Here is a 20,531-nt window from a genome sequence, read left to right on the forward strand (position 1 = left end):
TTACCGCCTAGTTTCATGAGTTTATTATGAACATTTACACTTTCCTATAATGTTATCTAAACTTCGAAACTTTGAATTTTCAATTACAGTGCGGACATGTATCTAACATATATATTTTGTTTATATGTATTTTTCTTCACTTAAACTTATTGGTGCATAACTCACGTGCATGGCATAGCAGCAGGAAATTGTCTTCCAGAAGAAAAGAAAAAACCAGTATATATATACAGCCGCAGATCCAGAAATGTTATGTTATGGGGCAATAGATATATAGTCTATACCATTGAAGATATAAATATATTTCTATATACATATATTCATTATTAATGTGAATAGATGAGATATTCTATCCATACGGATAAAAACTATATAAAAAACTTTTGTGGTAATGTATTGTACCATAAACATAAAATTTTAAATTATTGATAAATGATATTTTATATTTTTGATCTATAAAAAAACATTTCTCTTCATATAAATTATCAAATATCATTCAACAAATGATCTTCAATATGATTTTATATCTTTTTTATAATATTCATAAGTGAGACTCTATGGGAATGTCATATTACAAGGCATATAATAAGTAAGGTGATCAAATCATAATGGATTGAGTTTAGTCTTTTTATAAAAATATTTAATTTAACATTTCAAATTTTAGATTATATAAAAGACCTATTAAATATAACACATTAACCTATTTAAATATATAAATTTTTAAGAGTTAATTACACTAACACCCCTGAGTTTTAGTGAAATTATACAAACCACCCTCACTTTTCTACACATACACAAACCTCCCTTAGTTTTTATACTTTCATTGCACAGACCACCCCGCATGATAAATAAGTGTAATCTTTAAAACAAAAAATGTAATAAATGCAATTAAGTTAAACAAAACATGGTATATTGTGAGGAAAAATCCAAATAATATACAAATCAATGTATCTTTATTATTTTTGGTTATAAAATGCATCAATAATTCTAAATAGATATTGTTTAAGTCGCTCTTATACTATATCGTAACGAACCAAAAAATAATAAAGAGGTATTGACTCATATTATTTAGACTTGTCTCCACAATATAACATGTTTTGTTTAACTTAATTACATTTATCACATTTTTTGTTTAAAAGATTACACTTATTTCTCGTGCAGAGGTGGTCAGTGTAATGAAAGTATAAAAGTTAGGGGATTTGTGTAGGTGTAAAAAAGTGAGGGGTGATTTACGTAATTTCGCTAAAACTCAGGGGGTGTTAGTGTAATTTACAATTTTTAACTATACTATTTTAATATAACTAAAATATTATATATGAAATCCAATATAAAAAATATGCAAATTTGTAATTTAATTGTTGATGTTATATATGTTTGTATTATGGGTTTGTTAGCATATTTAAAAACGTTACCTATAACGTCTATTTAAAAGTCTATTTAAGGCATATAGAAAAATAAGTTTTTAAATAGACTTACAAATTAAGTCGAACTTTTAGATAAGTCAGAACTAGGCCTTAATATTCTCTCTAAGCGGATAAAAACACTAGGTTCCGACTAACATATATTATATAGGTTGGCCAAGTATATTTAAGGCAATGTCTAATATATTTTCGCCCTCTCAAAGTTACCATCTAAATTAACTTTAAAATAGAAACACTTTTGATATCAAAACTTTGTTTACAAGGAAATTTCGATCAAAATAAAATATCTTATGAGTTTTAATGAAATTATATAAATAATTTCTCTCTTATTTAAACCTATACAAATCACTCTTAAAATTTATATATGTATATTACACTGACTACCCTTATAGGGGGTGAGTGTAATCTTTTAAACCAAAAAAATATGATGAACATGATTAAGTTAAACTCTAAGTGATGTTGATATAATTTACTCTAAGTTATATCATTTCTTCTCTATAATCATTGTCATTAGTAGATATATTTGTTTGCAAAGTAAATGACGGTTCGTAAGTAAAGTCAAAGTCAATCTGAATATACTTTATTTTATCCCCAACACTTAAATTAGTTGTTGCTAACATTATAAGGCTATAATAAAAAACTTATTTAAACAAAAAAATAATGCATGAATCTTCATTTTATTATCAGGACTTACTGGATATGACCAAAGATATGATAGATAACTCGAGATCAAATAAAAAAATCGTATTTTATATAAAAACATATAATATTGTAAATATGTTGGAATTGTGTATTTTTATATTAAAAATGTCATTACTAAAAAATATTAAAACATTTGAGCTTATCATATTACTCAAATATTTGTAATTGGTAGGATTAGTACGTTTTAAAAATGTTTAAGAGAATAATAAATGGAGAAAAAACTTGTTGCTTGGTCCAACTAAAGTGGATTTCAGTTTCTCCATCTAGTTTTAAAACACAATCATTGTCATATTTATTGTGTCAAACTTATCTTGTCACCATATGCTAGATGATAAATGACACACGACACAAATAATGGTGGAAGAAGGTTAGGTCGCTTAAAAGAGGCCTAGTGCCTAGCCTATGAGGATGTGACATGTCAAACCCTTTTCATAAAAAGGCTAGGCTCATACTTCTCAAAAATCCTATTTAAACTACATAGGCCAGACACAAGCTTCTTCAAAAGCCTACTAAGCCTAACAGGTCAGCCTATATGATTTTATTATTTATTTAAGTTAATTATTTTATAAAATATATACATTTTTTTATAAAGGGTGGCGGCACACCCACGACTATATTAGATGAAGAAAAGGATTACAAGGAAAGACCAGAGTACATATTTTTGAATCTATAGTTAGGCAATAGAAATTTGTTTCTATTAACATCTTGCAAAATAAAAGTGGGAGCCGAATCCCACCAAGAATTTGAACGGGAAAGAACACCTTAATTTGAAAGTTTGTCAGCACAAGAATTACATTCTCGAAATATGTGAGAAACTCTGAAGTTTATGCCAAGAACCTTTTGCCTACAGTGATGTCAGTAGTTTCTCAACTTCCAAGGAGCCTCTAGTTTTTTCTTTAAAGATGTCCGCAACCAAGCTAGGGTCACATTCAAGCCAGATAGAAGTCCAACCTTTATGCAAGGCTAGTAACACCGCGGAAATGGCAGTAAAAAGCTCAGCATAACAAGAGTCCTAGATATACAGATAAGTGGCAAAACAACCAATAGTGTCCCCCGTATTGTTTCTGTACAGGCCACCTCCCCCAGCATGACCAGGATAGCCTTTAGCAGCACCATTAGTGTTAATTTTTATCCATCCCTCATTGGGAGGTAACCAAAGGACTTCAGTAATATTAGGAGCATGACAAGGATTAGGAATTACCTTAAAGGCCCGGATTAGTCTGAACTCATCGAGCGAAGGTTTTGAGACGGCCTTAGAATTGTTACCAGCGAAAGCAATGTCTCTGAGAATCATTGTACAAGCACTGTTGAACGAGATTCTTTTTCCCTCGAATCTAGATTGATTTCTGCATAACCAGATATTAGAGATAGTATGCAGGATGCTAGCCGCTAAAACCACTTTTAGATGGTTGCTCCAATTTAGATTACAAACTTTAAGCAAATTATCCAAAGAGGACCTGTCCAGAGGATAAGCAATGAGATTACTGAGCCAGTTCCATAATGAAACTGCCAGACTGCAGTCAAAAAAAAGTGCGACGAAGTTTCAGCATGGTTGTGACAAAGGTCACAAATGGAAGCCATATGGATTCCTCTCTTCTGCAAATTTTCATCAGTTGGCATTTTATTGTTGCAAAGTCTCCAAATGTTGAAAGATTTGGAAGGGGGAATAACATTAGACCAAACTGACTTGCACCAATTTAAAGGATTGCTACAAGGCTTGACGAAATTGTAAGCTGCCTTCAAGTTCAAAAACCCATCAGAAGAGTGCATCCAAACCAATTTGTCACCCTGATCATAGTTAGAGACGTGAATTTTGACAATGGAATCCACAATATTAGGATGACCCATAGCCAACCAAGCAGGAATAATCCACCTCCGATTCTGAATGAACTGGTCCACCTTTGCCAACAACAAACCGTGGAGTTGGACAGGGATATTCAGGAGATCAACTAAAGGTGAACCAATCCAATTATCAAGCCAGTAATTGATTTTTGATCCATTTCCAACTATCCAAATACAATTATCAGAAACCTCATGCCAAACTTTATTAATGCCAGACCACACAGAATATTTCACGTAGAAAGCATTCGAACAATCAACTCTATATAACCTTTGTCTATAAAAAGAAGCTCATTCCTCATTAGAAGATTTCATGTTCCAAGCAAGTTTGAGAAGAGTAGCATGATTGATCTCAGAAATAGATCTAAGACCCAATCCCCCCTCTTTAGTAGGAGTATAGACTTTATGCCAGGAAACTGTGACCAACTTTTTGACTTAAGTATCACCAGACCAAATGAATTTCCTAATGCTAGCATCAACAAAATTCACTAGCGCTTTAGGCCAACAGTAAACATGAAAATTGTAAGCAAGCATGCTATGAATGATAGACTTAACAAGCTCAACTCTTCCCATAATAGAAAGGGATGAACCTTTCCATTTGGAAAGCTTATTTATAATTCTGTCAGCAATAGGTTGCAGATGAATAGCTTTTGGTCTGCCCTTAAAAATAGGAACTCCCAAATAAGTGAAAGGAGTATTTCCAGCATGAAACCCCAACCAAGAAGATAAATTGGCAAGCTTCTTAGCGGAAGACTGGGCAGAGTAGAATTTGCACTTTTCAAGGTTAAGATTCTGACCCGAAGCAGCAGCATAGGAAGAAATCAAATTATTTAGAGCCAAAATATCTCGTTTGACACCTTTCCAGAATATCATAATATCATATGCGTAAAGAACATGCGAAGGAGTACAAATTTGATTAGGCCCAGAAATAGAGTGAATTTTACTTTTGTTGTGAAGCTTAGTCAATCCTCTACTGAGAACATCTTCAGCCAGACAGAAGAGAAGCGAGGAAAGAGGGGTCCCCCTGCATAACCCCTCTCTTGCAACCAAAAAAACCAACACTTTGCCCATTGATAGAAATTGATAGCCTAGCCGACTGAAGGATAATTTTCACCCAACCAATAAACTTGTTATCAAAACCAAAAGCAGTGAGAGTATCTATCATGAAGGACCAATCCAGCGTATCAAAAGCTTTTTTTACATCGAGCTTGATAGCCAGGTTTCCCCCAAACGATTTGTACTCAAGTAAATTGATTGCTTCAGAGGCAATGCAGATGCAGTCATGAATTTGTCTGTCTTTAATGAAACCCCTCTGCTGATTTGACACTATTAAGGGAGCAATAGCGGCCAACCTATCAGCCAAAACCTTAGTAATCACCTTAAATTGGAAATTAGCCAAGGCAATTGGCCTGAAATCCTCACTCTTGTCAGCACCAGAGAACTTAGGAATCAAGACAATTAGATTAGAATTAAGATTCGGGAGAATCCAACCCGGCATGAAGAACTGTGTGATAGAGCAACACACATCATTGCCGACAATATCCCAGAACTCTTGATAAAAACAACCACCAAACCCGCCAGGACTAGGAGCGCCATCCCCATTCAAGCCAAAGACAACACTCTTAATTTCATCAGAGGAAGGAATCATAGTGAGCATGGAGTTCTGATCATTAGAAACCAACAAAGGAATGACAGACTGAATGAGCCCATTCTGACAAGTGTCATTTATAGTAGCATATAAATCAGTGAAGTAGGATAAAGCATGATTAGCAATATCAGTTTGATCAATCAAGATATTCTCTCCCTGCCTAAGTGTAGCCATATATTTGGAAGAGTGTCTTATCTTAGCTAACTTATGAAAATAAGCAGTGTTTCTATCCCCACTAGTCAGCCAATTGATTCTGGATTTTTCCTTCCAATACTCTTCTTCTAAGTGGAGAGCAAAAGAAAGCTCCTGCTGAGCCAAATTCTCCTCCTCCAAGAGATCATTATGATGACCCAACGTAGAAATCCTTTGTTGAATTGCATCAACTTATTTAAGAGCAGATTTGACCCTTAGATTGATGTTACCAAAGACCTCTTTGTTCCAGACTTTCAAAACATGCTTTAGCGACTTGAGCATAGAAGATAAAACAAACATAGGGCAACCAACTATAGAAACTCTCCAAGAATCTTCAACAATCTTCCTTAAACCATGATGACTAAGCCACATTTTGTGGAATTTGAAAGAGACCTGCTTCGTAGTGACAGAATTAGTAAAGCAAAGAATTAACGGATGATGATCCAATTTGGATCTAGGCAGAGTGTAGCAAGTAGAACGAGACCAGACATTAAACCAGTTCTCATTACAAAGCGCCCAATCCAAGTAAAGATAGCCCCTCTAGTAGTCAAATGAGTAAGATTAGCTGAATTGGAGAAACTTATGAACTCATCACAGGACGTTTTATTGGGTAAATGAGAGCCCCTGCATTCATTGGCCCCTAGAACCACATTGAAATCACCAATACAGCACCAAGCCCCAGGAAAATTTATAACCAAAGAGTTACTTTCATTCCACAAATCCCTCATTCTACCAAACTGAGTATGAACGTACACTGCGCACAAATAGAACTGTTTGCTATCTATCTTTATAGAGACTGAAACCTGCTGAAAAGAAGAGGCTACCACAATTGGGTTAATATCTAATTTACAGATACCCCAAATATTGGGAACAAGAGGACCTCTATCATTAGTATAAAACAACTTCAATCCTAGATGGGACCAAACAGAAGACTTTATTCTACTAGCAAGAATCATAGGTTCATAAATGAAAATAAAGTCAGGCTTATTATCAGAACAATATTGTTTTAACAAAAGCTTTGTACCAGAATTCCCCAAACCTCTACAATTCCAAGCAAGCACCTTCATTGGGAAACATTTCTAGCGCCACCCTTGCGAGTATAATGGATCCTCTCATTGCTTCACCTCTGTCTCAGTTTTTTCTTCTACGATTTGGATAACACTTTGGCGAAATTTTCTTCCTCAATAACCTCTGTTTCCACTTCAGTGTCTTCGTCATCCGCCCATAATCTTCCAACAAGCCTGGATTCTATGGACGCTAAAGCATTAGACATGAGGTCTGGTTGTTGAACCTCATATGTCTCGGTTTGGATGTTCTGTAACAGAGAAGGAGCCTCAAATTGTTCCTGATCCTCTACAATATCATCCATCATGCCTTAAGGGACAACATCCATTATTATTTCATTAACAGCACTGCTAGGACCGTCTTCAAGAGATGAAATCCTTTCAATGTTTGCCAAATTAGCATTATGGGTTCTATCTATTTCTAGATTAATCACCAGATCATGCGCTGTTACAACCTTTTCCACAGTATTCACCTTCTTGCTTTGGGGTTTCTTCAACTCTTCTCCGAAAGCCCTATTGTTTTTCTTGCAAACCGATAATAAGTGACCAATTGAGTGACATCCCGAACAGAAGTCCGGAAGATTTTCATAATCAATGGAGACAAAGAACGCAAAACCCCCCTTTCAACCAGAATTTGATTTGGCAGGTCACTTTTCAAGTCGATATCAACTAAGATTCTAGCAAAGTGGCTGAAAGTCCTACTTGAAGTAGCTTCATCCAAAGCTATTAGTGTTCCAACCCCCCTGCAATGGAAAACAGAATTTTAGCACTCCAATATTCCTAAGGAAGGCCTAAAATCTTTACCCAACACTGAGAATGGGAAATTTTTTGCAAACTGGGATTGAAATTTGGAGTCTACAAAGACAGCCTAAGGAAACCAGGCTATAAACTCCAAGATCCCACCACACATCGCACGCATATCTTCCACCGATGAAAAATCAAAATCATAGAACCCCCTCCCCAAAGAGACCGTACTCCATTTGCCAATCGTTGTCCATAAAGCGTGCAATTTAGCTTTTAGATCCAAGAACTTGATAGGGGAGTCACCCTTAGAAAGGATCACATGGCCATGAAGATGCGATTTGCACCTTAGAAGACCCGCCTGGTATTCCTCTTCCGGAATTTTAATGGCTATGGCGTCGCCTTTTATGCACGACTTGGGGAGTTGAGAAAGAACAACATCAGAGGAGGAGGGTTTCGATAGAATGAAATAAATACAAAATATATAAATCATATAGACAATTTGGCATTAGGGTGTTAGATTTTGTCGATTAAGGATGACATATTAGTTTATTTAATGGTAGACCTATTAGTTTATTTAAAGGTAGACCTATTAGTTTATTTGAAGGTTTATGGCATATTTAAATGTATTAGATTATAGGTTTTTAAATAGGTTAACATATTAGGCCAGTCTTTTAAATAAGTTAGGCATAGGTCTGGCAAAAACTTAAACAAACAAATAGGTCAGGCTTACGCTTCAATATTTTAAACAGGCTAGGCCTGTTTAATATATAAATTGGCCTAGCCTATTTCTACCCTTAAGTGCAAAGCGAATTAAAACTATAGTAAATTCTAAAAAAATCGTTTTGGTTCCTTACAAATATATCAATAATTTTAAGGAGGTTTTGCTTAAATACACAAAATAGAAAAGTGATTTTATAATCAAATTTTATATGCAAATTTATAAGTGATCAATTTATTCAAGTTAATGTATAATTAATTGAGAGTAAACTAGATTAACATCCCATGAAGTTTAATTTAAAATTACACTCATTTTCTTTTTTCTTGTTTAAAAGATTAAACTCATCTCCCCTGCAAACATAGTTAGTGTAAGTGTAATATGTGTATATAAATTAGTGGTCATTTGTGTAGATGCAAAAAAGGAAGGATAATTTGTATAATTTAACTAAAATTTGTGGAGAAGATTTGGCTCCTGACCTTGACAAGTTTTTGATGAAGACACCAACATCACATAAAAGAAGAAAATGAAGAATACTTATGAAGACAATAAAGACAAAGCTTCAAGAAATTAGAATCTAAGTCTTTAAGTACTTATATCATTATACTCTAATTTATACACTTAGTAGTAATGCTCAAAAGTATTTTAAAATGAAAATTGATAAACACAAGTATAAATGAAAACAATTTTCAAAATATTGTGTAACAGGTTACTAGATCTAAGTAACAGCTTACTGTGACTAAGTAACAGGTTACCAGAACTAAGTACCATGTTACTTTAGTGAGAAACGAGTTATCCAACAAAAATTGATCAGGGTAATCGATTACACCATGTGGATAACTGATTGCACAACACGGTAAATAATTACTCAGTTGGATAGAACAGTTGGGTAATCGATTACATCAATTACTACTTGTGAAAATTATTTTCTCAGTTGGACAGACTTGTTGGGTAAGCGATTACATCAATTACTGAGAAATTGTAATTACTCGGGGTGAGAAATTGTAATCGATTATTTCTCGGGGTGAGAAATTATAATTACTACTCTTAATATCTAGTAAAGAAATCTCTTGTGTTGTTAGAGTACTGGACGTAGCCTTTCATGAACAAGAAGGTGAACCAATATAAAAACATTTGTGTACTATCTTCTCATTTATCTCTTTATAATTACTTGATTATTTCTGCATATCATTTTCCGATGTTATTAACTCTTGAATTGTGCAGAAAAATCAGTCATACTTTTTTTAAACAACTAATTCACCCCCTCCCTTCTTAATTGTCATCTCAGTCTTACAATTGACACTAGAGCTTTTTTTGTTGAGTAATTTATTATCAAAATTGATCCTGCTTCAAAGATGGCCGCAAGATACATTTCTAGGAGAAGGTTCCAACATCAATCGCCCTCCAAGCTTTTTTAGGGAATGCTATGACTTCTGGAAGATCAGAATGAGAATCTGCATAGAGTCTCAAGATCTAGACATTTAGAATGCAATTGAGGAATGGCCCTATTAACCCTTCACAATTATCAACAGTGTGAGGGAAGTAAAGTCGAAATCCTCATGGAATGATGATGGCAAAAAGAAGGTGCAATATGACCTTAAAGCCAAAAACATACTTACTTCAGCTCTAGGAGAAAAATAATTTTTTAGAGCGTCAAGTTGCAAATCATCAAAAGAAATTTGGGACACTCTAGAAAGAATGCATGAAAGTAAAGAAGTGCAAATGTCCACAACAAATAGTGAAGCATCAACATCAAAGCAAAAATCTGCATGCTCCATATGCAGAAAACCAGATCATCTTAAACGTGCTTGTCCAGCCCTACAGAAGCATTATACTTTCAAAAGAAAAAGGACAAGAAGTGTAGAAGAACAAATGTCATATTAGAAGATAAAGATGATGATTCAAATGCAGAACTCAGAATTATGGAGCAAACACATATTTCCTTGATGGCTTCACACAATTCAAATGACCATTATGAGGTTAGTAACTCTGAACCATATGATACATTTTCATATAATGAGTTACATAACGTTTTTTGTGAATTACATGAAGAATCTGTTAGACTCTCTAAAGTATGCATTAATCAGAAAAACACTATAGAACTTCTTAAGAGTCAAAATAAAGTTCTACAAAAATATTTGGACGCTTTAAAATCCAAATCAAATGATAAGTGCATTGAATGTCCAAAATGTGATACTTTTGAAACTAAAATTGTTTCATTAAATCAAGAAGTGTATATGTTCAAGAAGAATACTCATAAATTGGATAATATTTTAAATACTCAAAAGCATATCAATGACCGAAGAGGTCTAGGATACACTAATAGCCGAAAAACTAATGGTGTGATAAAGAGTACTTTTGTGAAAACTAAGAATGATTGCATGCAGAATATTTCTAAAGAAAATATTGATCAACACTCTTTTTACAAGTCGAAACACAAGATACATAAGCATCAACCCACATGCTTTGATTGTAAAAATGTTGGTCATACTCCTAATTCATGTCATATTAGAATAATTGCTTTTCCAACTGGCCAATATGTTTGGGTTGAGAAATGTGTCAACCCCGCAGGACCCAAATAACATTTGGTACCTATAAAATCCTTTTAATTTGTTTTGTAGGAGTGCTTGAAAGCCATAAGCATAAATGTATTATCATGACAACGACTATTCAAAGCACATAGCACGTGGAGTTTCAAAATTATCATTTATTCAAGTAATAAAGGCCTTGTTACCTATGCAGAGAACATCAAAAGAAAAATCATTGGTATAGGTAACATTGTTATTATATTTATTTTATCTAGTGCTTGGTACAAACGTCTAACAAACTTTCTTATTGAAAAAGGTTTTACAAAAGGAAAGGTTGACACTACACTATTTATTAAGAAAATAAATCATCATACTCTTCTTGTTTAAATATATATAGATGCTATTATTTTTAGTTCTACTAATGAAACATTGTGTAGTGATTTTGGCAAAATGATGCAAGGGGAGTTTGAAATGTCTATGATGGGGAAGCTAAATTACTTCATTGGATTAGAAATCAAACAACTCAAGGATGGTATTTTTGTGAGTCAATCCAAATACTGCAGAGACTTGCTGAAAAGATTTAAAATGGATGACTGCAAGCCAATTTCCACTCCTATGGGTTCTGGCACATACATTGATACGGATGAAGCTGGAAAATGCATTGATATGTCAAACTATCGAGGTATGATCAGTTTCTTACTTTATTTAACTGTCAGTAGACCTGACATAATGTTTAGTGTCTGCTTGTTTGATCGGTATCAATCTAAACCAAAAGAGTCACATGTAGTTGTTGTCAAAACAATCATTAAATATCTAAAAAGTACAACTGACAATGGATTATGGTATCCAAAGGGAAGTATAAGTAATTTGATTGGATATTCATATTCAGATTTTGATGGATGCAAAACTGAGAGAAAAAGTACAAGTTGTACTTGTCATATATTAGGTAATGCATTGATCTTATGATCATACAAGAAACAAGTCTTTTTTACTCTAAGTATTGTTAAGGCAGAATACATAACAACAGGTAGTTGTTGTGCCCAAGTGTTGTGGCTTAAACAACAATTGCGAGATTATGGCTTGGACTTAGGCTGCATACCCCTAAAATGTGACAATACTAGTGCTATAAATCTTACAAAGAATCCAGTAATGCATTCTAGAACCAAACACATAGATATAAGACATCATTTCCTTAGGGATCATGTCCAAAAGAAAGATGTATTTGTAGAATTTGTTGATACTCATGACCAACTAGCATATATATTCACTAAACCATTGGCAAAAGAACATTTGTATAAAATTAGATGTGAATTAGGCATACTTGATGAAGCTTACTTATCTTAAATGCTTATTCTTGATTATATGTGTGCTTCATTATGCTTAAAATATGCCTGCTTGTATTTAAAATTGCTGAAATATTTTCAAAATTTTCAAATTATTGGATATGTAATCGATTACATGTAATGAGTAACCAATTACCAGGCATCAGGTATGCCTGAAAATTCAAATTATGGGTTTAGTAACCGATTACTCTAGAGAGTAACCGATTACAACATTGAGCAGGAAGCCTCAGTAATCGATTACTCACATGTGTAATCGATTACCTAAGGTGTCTGTTTGAAATCTAGGAATTATTTTATATTGAGTAACCGATTACTCACTATGAGTAACCGATTACTGTGAGCAGTATTTAAGTTTTCCTCCTCATTTTTCTAACACTTCTTCTTCCTCCTCGAAACCTCTTTTTCGCGTTGAACCTAGAGTTTTCCTAAAAACCTCATTTTTTTATCTGATTTATGTGATTTTTGAGTCGTTTACATCACATTTTAAATTATAAACACTTATATTCCATAGATTTTGTGTTTAGTGGTCTCAATCAAAAATCTCTAAATCTCTCAAAACTCAAAACCTAACCTTTCAAAAACCACAATCCATGGTGTCATCATCAAGAGTTAAGAAGCAACGCACCAGTGTGTCTCAAAGAAAGCAAGGAGCTTCATCTTATGAGGCTAATCCTTTGGATTTAGCATTTCTTCTTGAAAATGATGTTCAACACAAAACATTCTCAGAGCCTTTTCTTGGACGCTCCATTTTTGCTCCTAAGTATCATAATGTCAATAATTTTGAGTTTGAAGATTTTTATTTCCCTACTTTTCTAAGGCAACAAGATCTTTTTGATTTCTGTGAAGAATTAAAAGCCTATTATCCTGAACTTGTTAAAGTGTTTTACTGTAACTTGAGCTTTAGGAAAAATTGTCTTACGTCCTATGTGAAAGAAAAAGAAATTGTTCTTGATATTAAGACCTTTAGTTCAATTTGTTGTAACATACCTTTTCAAGGTAGCATCAAAGATTTGGTCTTGCATGTGAATGAGATAATTATGATATAAAAGAATTCTACTACTCTATGAGATAATTACTTTTCAAGGAAATCTCAATCTCGAAGATTGCTTGCTTCATTACTTTTTGAGTTATGTCATTCTTCCAAAATATTCAAATAATTCTCAAATAAATGACATGTAATTACAATTGATGTATGCTCTTAAGCATAACCTTTATATCAAATGGGCTAACACAATAATGAGACACATGTGGTCTGTTCGAGAATCTCACAACCCTCTGCCTTATGCTATCTTCATAACCAACATTCTTGAATATTTTGGTGTATCCACTGATGGTGAATCCAAAGTCACACTTGATGCACGTGATGGCAAGATTGATGTGGATGTGATCCACAAAATGGGTTTCTTCCGAGATCTCATTGATAGACTCTATAAGCATCAAAGTGATAGACAGACTACACCTGCTGATCCTAATGTAAATGTCTTTGCCAACCCTCCTAAACAACAAACTTCTGAGTTTCATGTTCAGTCTTCTTCATCTATTCTCATGCCTACTAACAAAATGATAATGGATGAGTTATTATCTCTTTGAGGCTACATCTAATCGGATGGATGCTCTTGACACTCAGAATCATCAAGTCCAATTTGAGTTTCAATGTCTTTCTTATAGGATAAATAGCATGGACCTTGATGACGGTAGCACTGAACCTGAATCTTAGATCTCTGTTTGTCTATGAATTATGTTTGTAATGTTGCATGATTGTGAACAATTTCTTGTTTGTTTGTTATTTTTCTTATTATGATTAAATTTGTACGAACATCTTTTAAATTTCTACTATGCGATATCACTTTTATGATTACCTTTATGCTTGTTTTATACATATTGTATGCTATATATATATATTGTGTTGGACTCTTGGCTTTTTCTTCTTTTTGATTTAGTCAAAAGGGGGAGAAAAGTTGGAAGAATGTATTTTCTATTAAAATCATTTCAGGCACATAACTCCAAATCAAAGGGGGGCATACAAAATAGGGGGAGCATACTCAAGACAAGTCAAGAATATCACAAAGTATGTTACTTTCAGAAAACTAATAATGTCAAGAAGATATTGGTTTGTCATCATCAAAAGGGGGAAGATTGTGAAGAAGATCCTGCTCCTGACCTTGGCAAGGTTTTGATGAAGACACTAACATCACATAAAAGAAGAAAATGAATAATACTTATGAAGATAATGAAGACAAAACTTCAAGAAATTAGAATCTAATTCTTTAGGTACTTCTATCTTTATACTCTAATCTATCCACTTAGTAGTAATGCTCAAAAGTATTTTAAAAAGAAAATTGATAAACACAAGTATAAATGAAAACAATTTTCAAAATATTGTGTAACATGTTACTAGATCTCAGTAATAGGTTAATGTGACTAAGTAACAGGTTACCATAACTAAGTAACAAGTTACATGAGTGACAAACGCGTTATCCAACAAAAATTGATCAGAGTAATCAATTATATTATGTGGGTAACCGATTACACAACACGGTATATAATTACCCAGTTGGACAGAACAGTTGGATAATTGATTACACCTTTTGAGTAATCGATTACTGCCTGTGAAAATTAATTTCTCAGTTGGACAAACTTGTTGGGTAATCGATTACATCGATTAAGTAATCGATTACTAAGAGTTGTTACACCATTTTTCATATTCAAACCACACAACTTTCAACCCAAACGAATCCTACCTTTTCATAGAGGTATTATGGATGATTGGAAAGTTTATATAAAGGCTTTGAAACTCATTTCATACACACAATATATATCATAACTCAGATTGAAATCACTTACTCAAACTACAATTTTCTGAAATACTAGTTCTACACTTGGTGCAACTTGTTCATAACTTTCAGAACTTGTTTTGCAAAGTTGCTTTAAGTGTTATTGCAAGTTATTCAAACCTTATGAGCATTAGTACTAAAGTATACGTTGACTTATTGGATTTGTAGGAGTTTATAACTTCAAAATCTTGTAAAAAGCAATTCATTGCCATTGTTAAACATTTTTCTTCATTCAAAGTATTGAATTACTTTCTTTCACAGGGAGTGATAAGAAAGGGGATAGAGTCACTTAGAAATGGTGTTTTCCAAAGATTGATATAGGTGTTAGAGGGTGAGTAAGGTACAAGGGAATCTCGGAGTGAGTAATTGCAATTACTACTCTTAATATCTAGTGAAAATATCTCTTCTGCTGCAAGAGTACTGGATATAGCTTTCGGTGGATAAGAAGATGAACTAGTATAAAAACATTTGTGTACTATCTTCTCATTTATCTCTTTACATTTACTTGATTATTTCTGCATATCATTTTCCGCTGCTATTAACTCTTGAATTGTGCAGAAAAATCAGTCATAGTTTTTTTAAACAACTAATTCACCCCTCTCTTAGTTGTCATCTCAATCTTATAAAATTGTGTCGGAATAATTTACTCTAAAATATACTTTGATTAGATATAGGGAGCATGTGAAGTTTAATATTTTTTAAAATCTTTTTCAAATGATGTTTTAGACACGGAAATTGAAAGTAGTATCTAACAACAGGTTGTATAAAACAAATATTTTAACATTCTGAAGTGTTAAAGTTATAATAATGTTTCATTATAATCAATTTGGAACAATAAAGTTCAATCCTTACATAAAACTTGATCATGGTTCAATATTTTAACCTTATAAAATGTTAAAGATATAAAAATGTTGCAAGTAGAGTTATATTGATGTAATAGTTGTGGGCTTTGAGTACCATAATTGTACTAATAAAATATAAATTATTGGCTTATCGGGAAAAAAATGAATTTCCTTTAGTTTTTTCTGTAATGGTTTTTTAATTTAACAATTTATAAAATGTGAAATAAAATAGAGATAACTTGATTGTTGTAAAGATAATTGGTTACTATTTTTTTAGTTGTAAGACATTGACATGTTCATGTAGTGTACAGAAGAGAGAAGAAATGTTTAATCTGTATTGTGACCACAAATCACTTATTCATGAAAAAATTAGTAGGATATTATGAAAGTGTGGTTTTACATTGATATTGCAAACACTATTTTAGTTAACTGTGTGATACCCTGTTTTCTAAACTAACTTTTTTTTTTGGTTTTTCCTCACAAGTATCCTCACTAGGACTAACTCTCCCAACGGGTATTTTATTCATCCACAAGATTAAAACCCGAGACCTTGCTTAAGGGGAATCAAACATGTACCATAAGACTCTAATATGTTTCCTGAACGAATTAGATTCAAAATGTCATTGATGAAATTATGCTAAGGTTTAAAGCACATTAGACTCTATCAGAAAAATAGAGTAAATTTGAACTTCCAAGACAAATGAGCATGACGTGTGGAAGCATTGAATATCAACCCTTCTAACCTAGAAACTCAAAATCATAACCTCTTCTAATAGCACATAACTATGCAAGATTTTTTCATGGCTTGTCATATTGGACTAATCAATGTTGACAGAATTGATACTAAAACGATATGGATAGTCCAAGATTCAAACATAAAAACCAATCGAAACATACCCAATAATTGAGGACGGTAATTGAGTATTATAAATCTTATTCATTCGGATTGTAATAAAAGCATAAGAGGCTAAATTACCTTGTTGTAAAAAGTTCATAAAAATGAATTTAATATAAAGTGAGCAAATGTATACACAATTAAACTACCAAGTACCAACCCATGTTTCTATTTTCTCATTAATGAATTCCACAATAGTGTTACTGTGCTCATATACAAACAAAATATTCTGGTGAAAACTAGGTAGATTCAAAACTGAGACATGACATATAACACATTGCGTAAAAAGAATAAAGATACAGGGGGAACACAGCAGCAGAAATAAATAGACAGAATTCTCAACCAGTTATCCTCATTACCCACAAAATCTTCATCTCCGCAATGCTGTTTGAATAGCATTTTGTTGAGTCTCAGTCAAGCTCTGCAAATCAAAAAGGTAAAATACATTGCAAATGTTTAGCAACATTCACCTATAAAACAGCTTAAGAGTATAATTATCCGAAAATAATTTCTAAAGCTTTATAACCTTGCAAATGTAATCTAACAGCTGTCTGTCAGACTGAGAGAAGTTGATAAAGAAATCCACAAGGTAATTTGCCAGATTTATCTGTGAATTGCAACCAAAATTAACAATACATACCCACGTAAGTGCATCGCATACAACAAATGAAACATACAAACTCCGGAGCACCAACCTGGTTAAGAGGATCAGCAATACTTAAAAGATCATCTTCATATTGATCCTCTTGATCCTAGCAATTTTGAAGCAAGTTCAGCAATATTACATGTATATAATAGGAGCTTAAAATATAAAAAGATATAACTGCATAAAAAAAATTACGAGGGGCAATAACTGTAACTCAACCGAACCTCATTAAATATTTTTGCCATTGCTTCAAGATGTTCATATGTGGGTTTTCCTAGAGCAGATGTAGACACTGAAAAAGCATTTTCAATACCATCTGCTTGAACTTCTTCCCAGTCGCTATCCTGAATGATTAGTTATATTAAGTATGAAGTTTAATAATAAGTGTTTAAATAGGGCACATCGACATGCATTAAACTACCTCATCATCACCAGCTAAAACTTGTTCTTGTATTTCACTTAATCCATCTGCCAATAAAGCCACAATCTGCAAGATGTTGGAAAAAAAATAAGACCAGTTTTATTTACAATATCAAAATATTTCAATTTCCACTCATTCTCCTCTATAATGGTACCTATTAGAGACTAGTGTTAGTTCAATATAGTTGATCATCTGTTAGTTAGTTAGATTGTCAGCTGTCACAGCTCTTAGGCTTAGCCCTTGACCACTTTCTATAAATAGTGGTTCAGCTACCGTAATCATTATGAAGGAATACAATAACAGTTTCAGTTATGAATCATCTTTCTCTTCTCTCTCCTCTTCTCAGTTTCTAACAATACCAAAGTAGCATTGTTGAAATTCAGCCAGCCAACTAATTTCATCAAAACTGTACTCAATTATATAAGGAAAATTATTTTTCTATTATTAGTGACAGTTGTCACTGGCAGTTACTTTCGATTATTGGTTAGTAAGTAGGTAATGTGCTCAGAAAGTTACCTCCTATAGTAGCTTCTTTAGCTTTCCAAGTCTATTTATATTTGGAAAGGCTCAACTATTGTAACTAAGTAATTCATTCTTCAATTCAATAAACTGAGATCAGTTCTCTCTCTTCTTTTATTTCTTCAAGTCTAGATTTATATTTTACATTCTAAATCTGTACAAATAAAGCCCTATAATGCACTGTATTGACAACAGAAACCAACCCAATAAATACATAGAAATCAGCAATAATATGCTTACTACAGCTAGAAAATTACAAATTTCAATGAGAAATGCAAACATGTCCAAACAGCTAAACTCTGTTGACGAACAGATATCATATATGAATTAAAGTACCATATACTAAAATAAAATTACCTTCGTTTGAAGTGGCAACATTACCCACTGATCTGGGGCTGACTTAGCTTTCAATCTTGTGGTTATTCCCATGCCAGACTACACAAGACAAATAAGTAAATCAACAATCAGTTTTAAAACATAGAGAAAAAAATACTTAGATGAATAAATGAAATCTTAGTAATACCTTAATCAGATGGCCTTGGACTTGTGTTTTTGCCAGTTCATTGTGCCTACTGGTTAGCAACAAGGCAAGGGCACTTGTAGTAACTTTTATTTGATAAGCGCCCTGTATCTCACCTGGAATCAGATATCATATGGAATAAAATTTAGTTCATCTTGCTTGTGTATCTATAAGCATTCCTTGTTAATCAATGGCATGCTTGTGTGTGTATGTGTCTTACATGACGCAAGAAAAGCTTTAATATAAACATATAAGACAAGGGAAGATCTGATCACATGCTAAATAGTTATTTGTCTCAACATTTTCATCAAGGGTACACAACAAAATAACAAGAGTCAGCTAGTTATGAAAAGGGGAAAAAGCAACAAAGGGAAATAAGAGTCCTTCTCTGAGCTGAGCATTCATTGAACTTGCACATCATATGATGGAATGCCTTCACTGAAATCTCATTGGGTAAGCCCTGTCTTTTATACAAAATAGTCCCCCAGGTATCTAAAGCTCTCAGTTTTCGGTCCTTTTTATCCTCAATTGTTACGAGCAGGACATCCCCTCTACTCCGTGACAACTTCAAAACCGCTTGGTCTCCAAAACATTTCTCCACAACTCCAACTTAGCATTTATTCTCTCATTATCCATCAAAATAATATCATCAGTAAAATGCATGCAATAAGTCACTTCATCTGGAATATGCTTTGTGAGTTTACCCATTACAAGTGCAGAAAGGGACAGGTTCAATGTCAAACTTAATGCATACTAAATAACCCCACTCGATACACTGAGAATATTTGTAACCAATTCCATACATTTCTAACTCGTGTCTTGGGCAATCTATCTAAATATCCTTTGCACTCTGCATAATGTACAATCCCCGGAAGGCCAGAACAGTTTCTCAAGTATCATAGGTTTCACCTTCCTTAGCCTTTCTGTAGCTTGTCTCTTTAGTAGCTAGTAGTTTTCCAAACTTTCTTTAATTCTGCATGTGTACAAAAGTTTATAACAAGTTCTTTTTTCAATGATCTTATTCTTTACTTTAACTTCAACCACTGTGTTTCTTTCCTCAAAGGCTCATAACCCCCTTAAATGAACCAGAAGACATTCTTAGCAATATTAATTTATTGCATTCCAAGCAGCAATGTCATTCCACTTAGCATCAATGTCCCTTTAAATCTCCCATCCCAATAATATCTTTCTTAAAAGAGGTTGTTTGATCCCCTTTAAATCACACATCTTAATCTTTGGATCTCTCCTATTACCTTGTTCCTATAATCATTTTTGACAAATTTCCACCCACAGTAGACTTACACATTACTCAGATGGGAATATAAATTTTATTAGCAATCTTATTAGAAATTATACAGAGCTTTAGAGACTGCAGAATTATTTCAGTTATTGAACATAACTTGGTGCTATTGAAAAGTTATGCAGGAACAAGTTCTGAATTTTCAAAATAGCTAAATCCAAAGAATCACAGACTCAGAAACCTTAGCAAACATAATAGCAGAAGGATGCTTACCTTGCTGCTTAGTCCACTCTGACATTACATAAGCAAAGGAATTGGCATGACCTTCAGCAGGAATTGAGATAAGCAAATCAATAAATTGTCCAACATTAGGAACACTTATATGAACCTGCATTTTAGATTAAACATTTGAAAAGATTAT

The 20,531-nt window shown here is 33.2% G+C and overlaps 2 protein-coding genes across 2 annotated transcripts in view; both read right to left on the reverse strand.

The window, feature by feature from the left end:
* LOC109327431 lies at positions 4,945–7,168 on the reverse strand. Its single transcript, XM_019560577.1, has 4 exons — positions 6,948–7,168; positions 6,279–6,840; positions 6,098–6,192; positions 4,945–5,971 (listed from the first exon to the last, which is right to left on the reverse strand). The coding sequence occupies exons 1-4, from the start codon at positions 7,166–7,168 to the stop codon at positions 4,945–4,947; spliced, it is 1,905 nt and encodes a 634-aa protein (XP_019416122.1).
* LOC109336981 (importin-9) overlaps positions 16,920–20,531 on the reverse strand; it is a 33,630-nt gene continuing 30,018 nt past the window's right edge. The window contains exons 26-33 of the mRNA XM_019573838.1: positions 20,384–20,498; positions 18,874–18,986; positions 18,708–18,785; positions 17,832–17,897; positions 17,635–17,754; positions 17,460–17,516; positions 17,291–17,371; positions 16,920–17,185 (exon numbers count right to left, since the gene is read on the reverse strand). Of these exons, the coding sequence (XP_019429383.1) occupies positions 17,135–17,185; positions 17,291–17,371; positions 17,460–17,516; positions 17,635–17,754; positions 17,832–17,897; positions 18,708–18,785; positions 18,874–18,986; positions 20,384–20,498 (681 nt within the window). The 3' untranslated portion in view covers positions 16,920–17,134. The remainder of the gene's footprint in view (positions 17,186–17,290; positions 17,372–17,459; positions 17,517–17,634; positions 17,755–17,831; positions 17,898–18,707; positions 18,786–18,873; positions 18,987–20,383; positions 20,499–20,531) is intronic.

The sequence above is a fragment of the Lupinus angustifolius genome, chromosome LG02 (assembly GCF_001865875.1).
Source record: "Lupinus angustifolius cultivar Tanjil chromosome LG02, LupAngTanjil_v1.0, whole genome shotgun sequence".
Taxonomy (NCBI): domain Eukaryota; kingdom Viridiplantae; phylum Streptophyta; class Magnoliopsida; order Fabales; family Fabaceae; genus Lupinus; species Lupinus angustifolius.

Coding starts and splice junctions, on each gene's coding strand:
- LOC109327431 (XM_019560577.1), bottom strand. CDS start 7,168: ATGGATGATATTGTAGAGGATCAGGAACAATTTGAGGCTCCTTCTCTG. Junction 6,841..6,947: donor GCCAAAGTGTTATCCAAATC/GTAGAAGAAAAA, acceptor TTGGAATTGTAG/AGGTTTGGGGAATTCTGGTA. Junction 6,193..6,278: donor CTGGTTTAATGTCTGGTCTC/GTTCTACTTGCT, acceptor ACTACGAAGCAG/GTCTCTTTCAAATTCCACAA.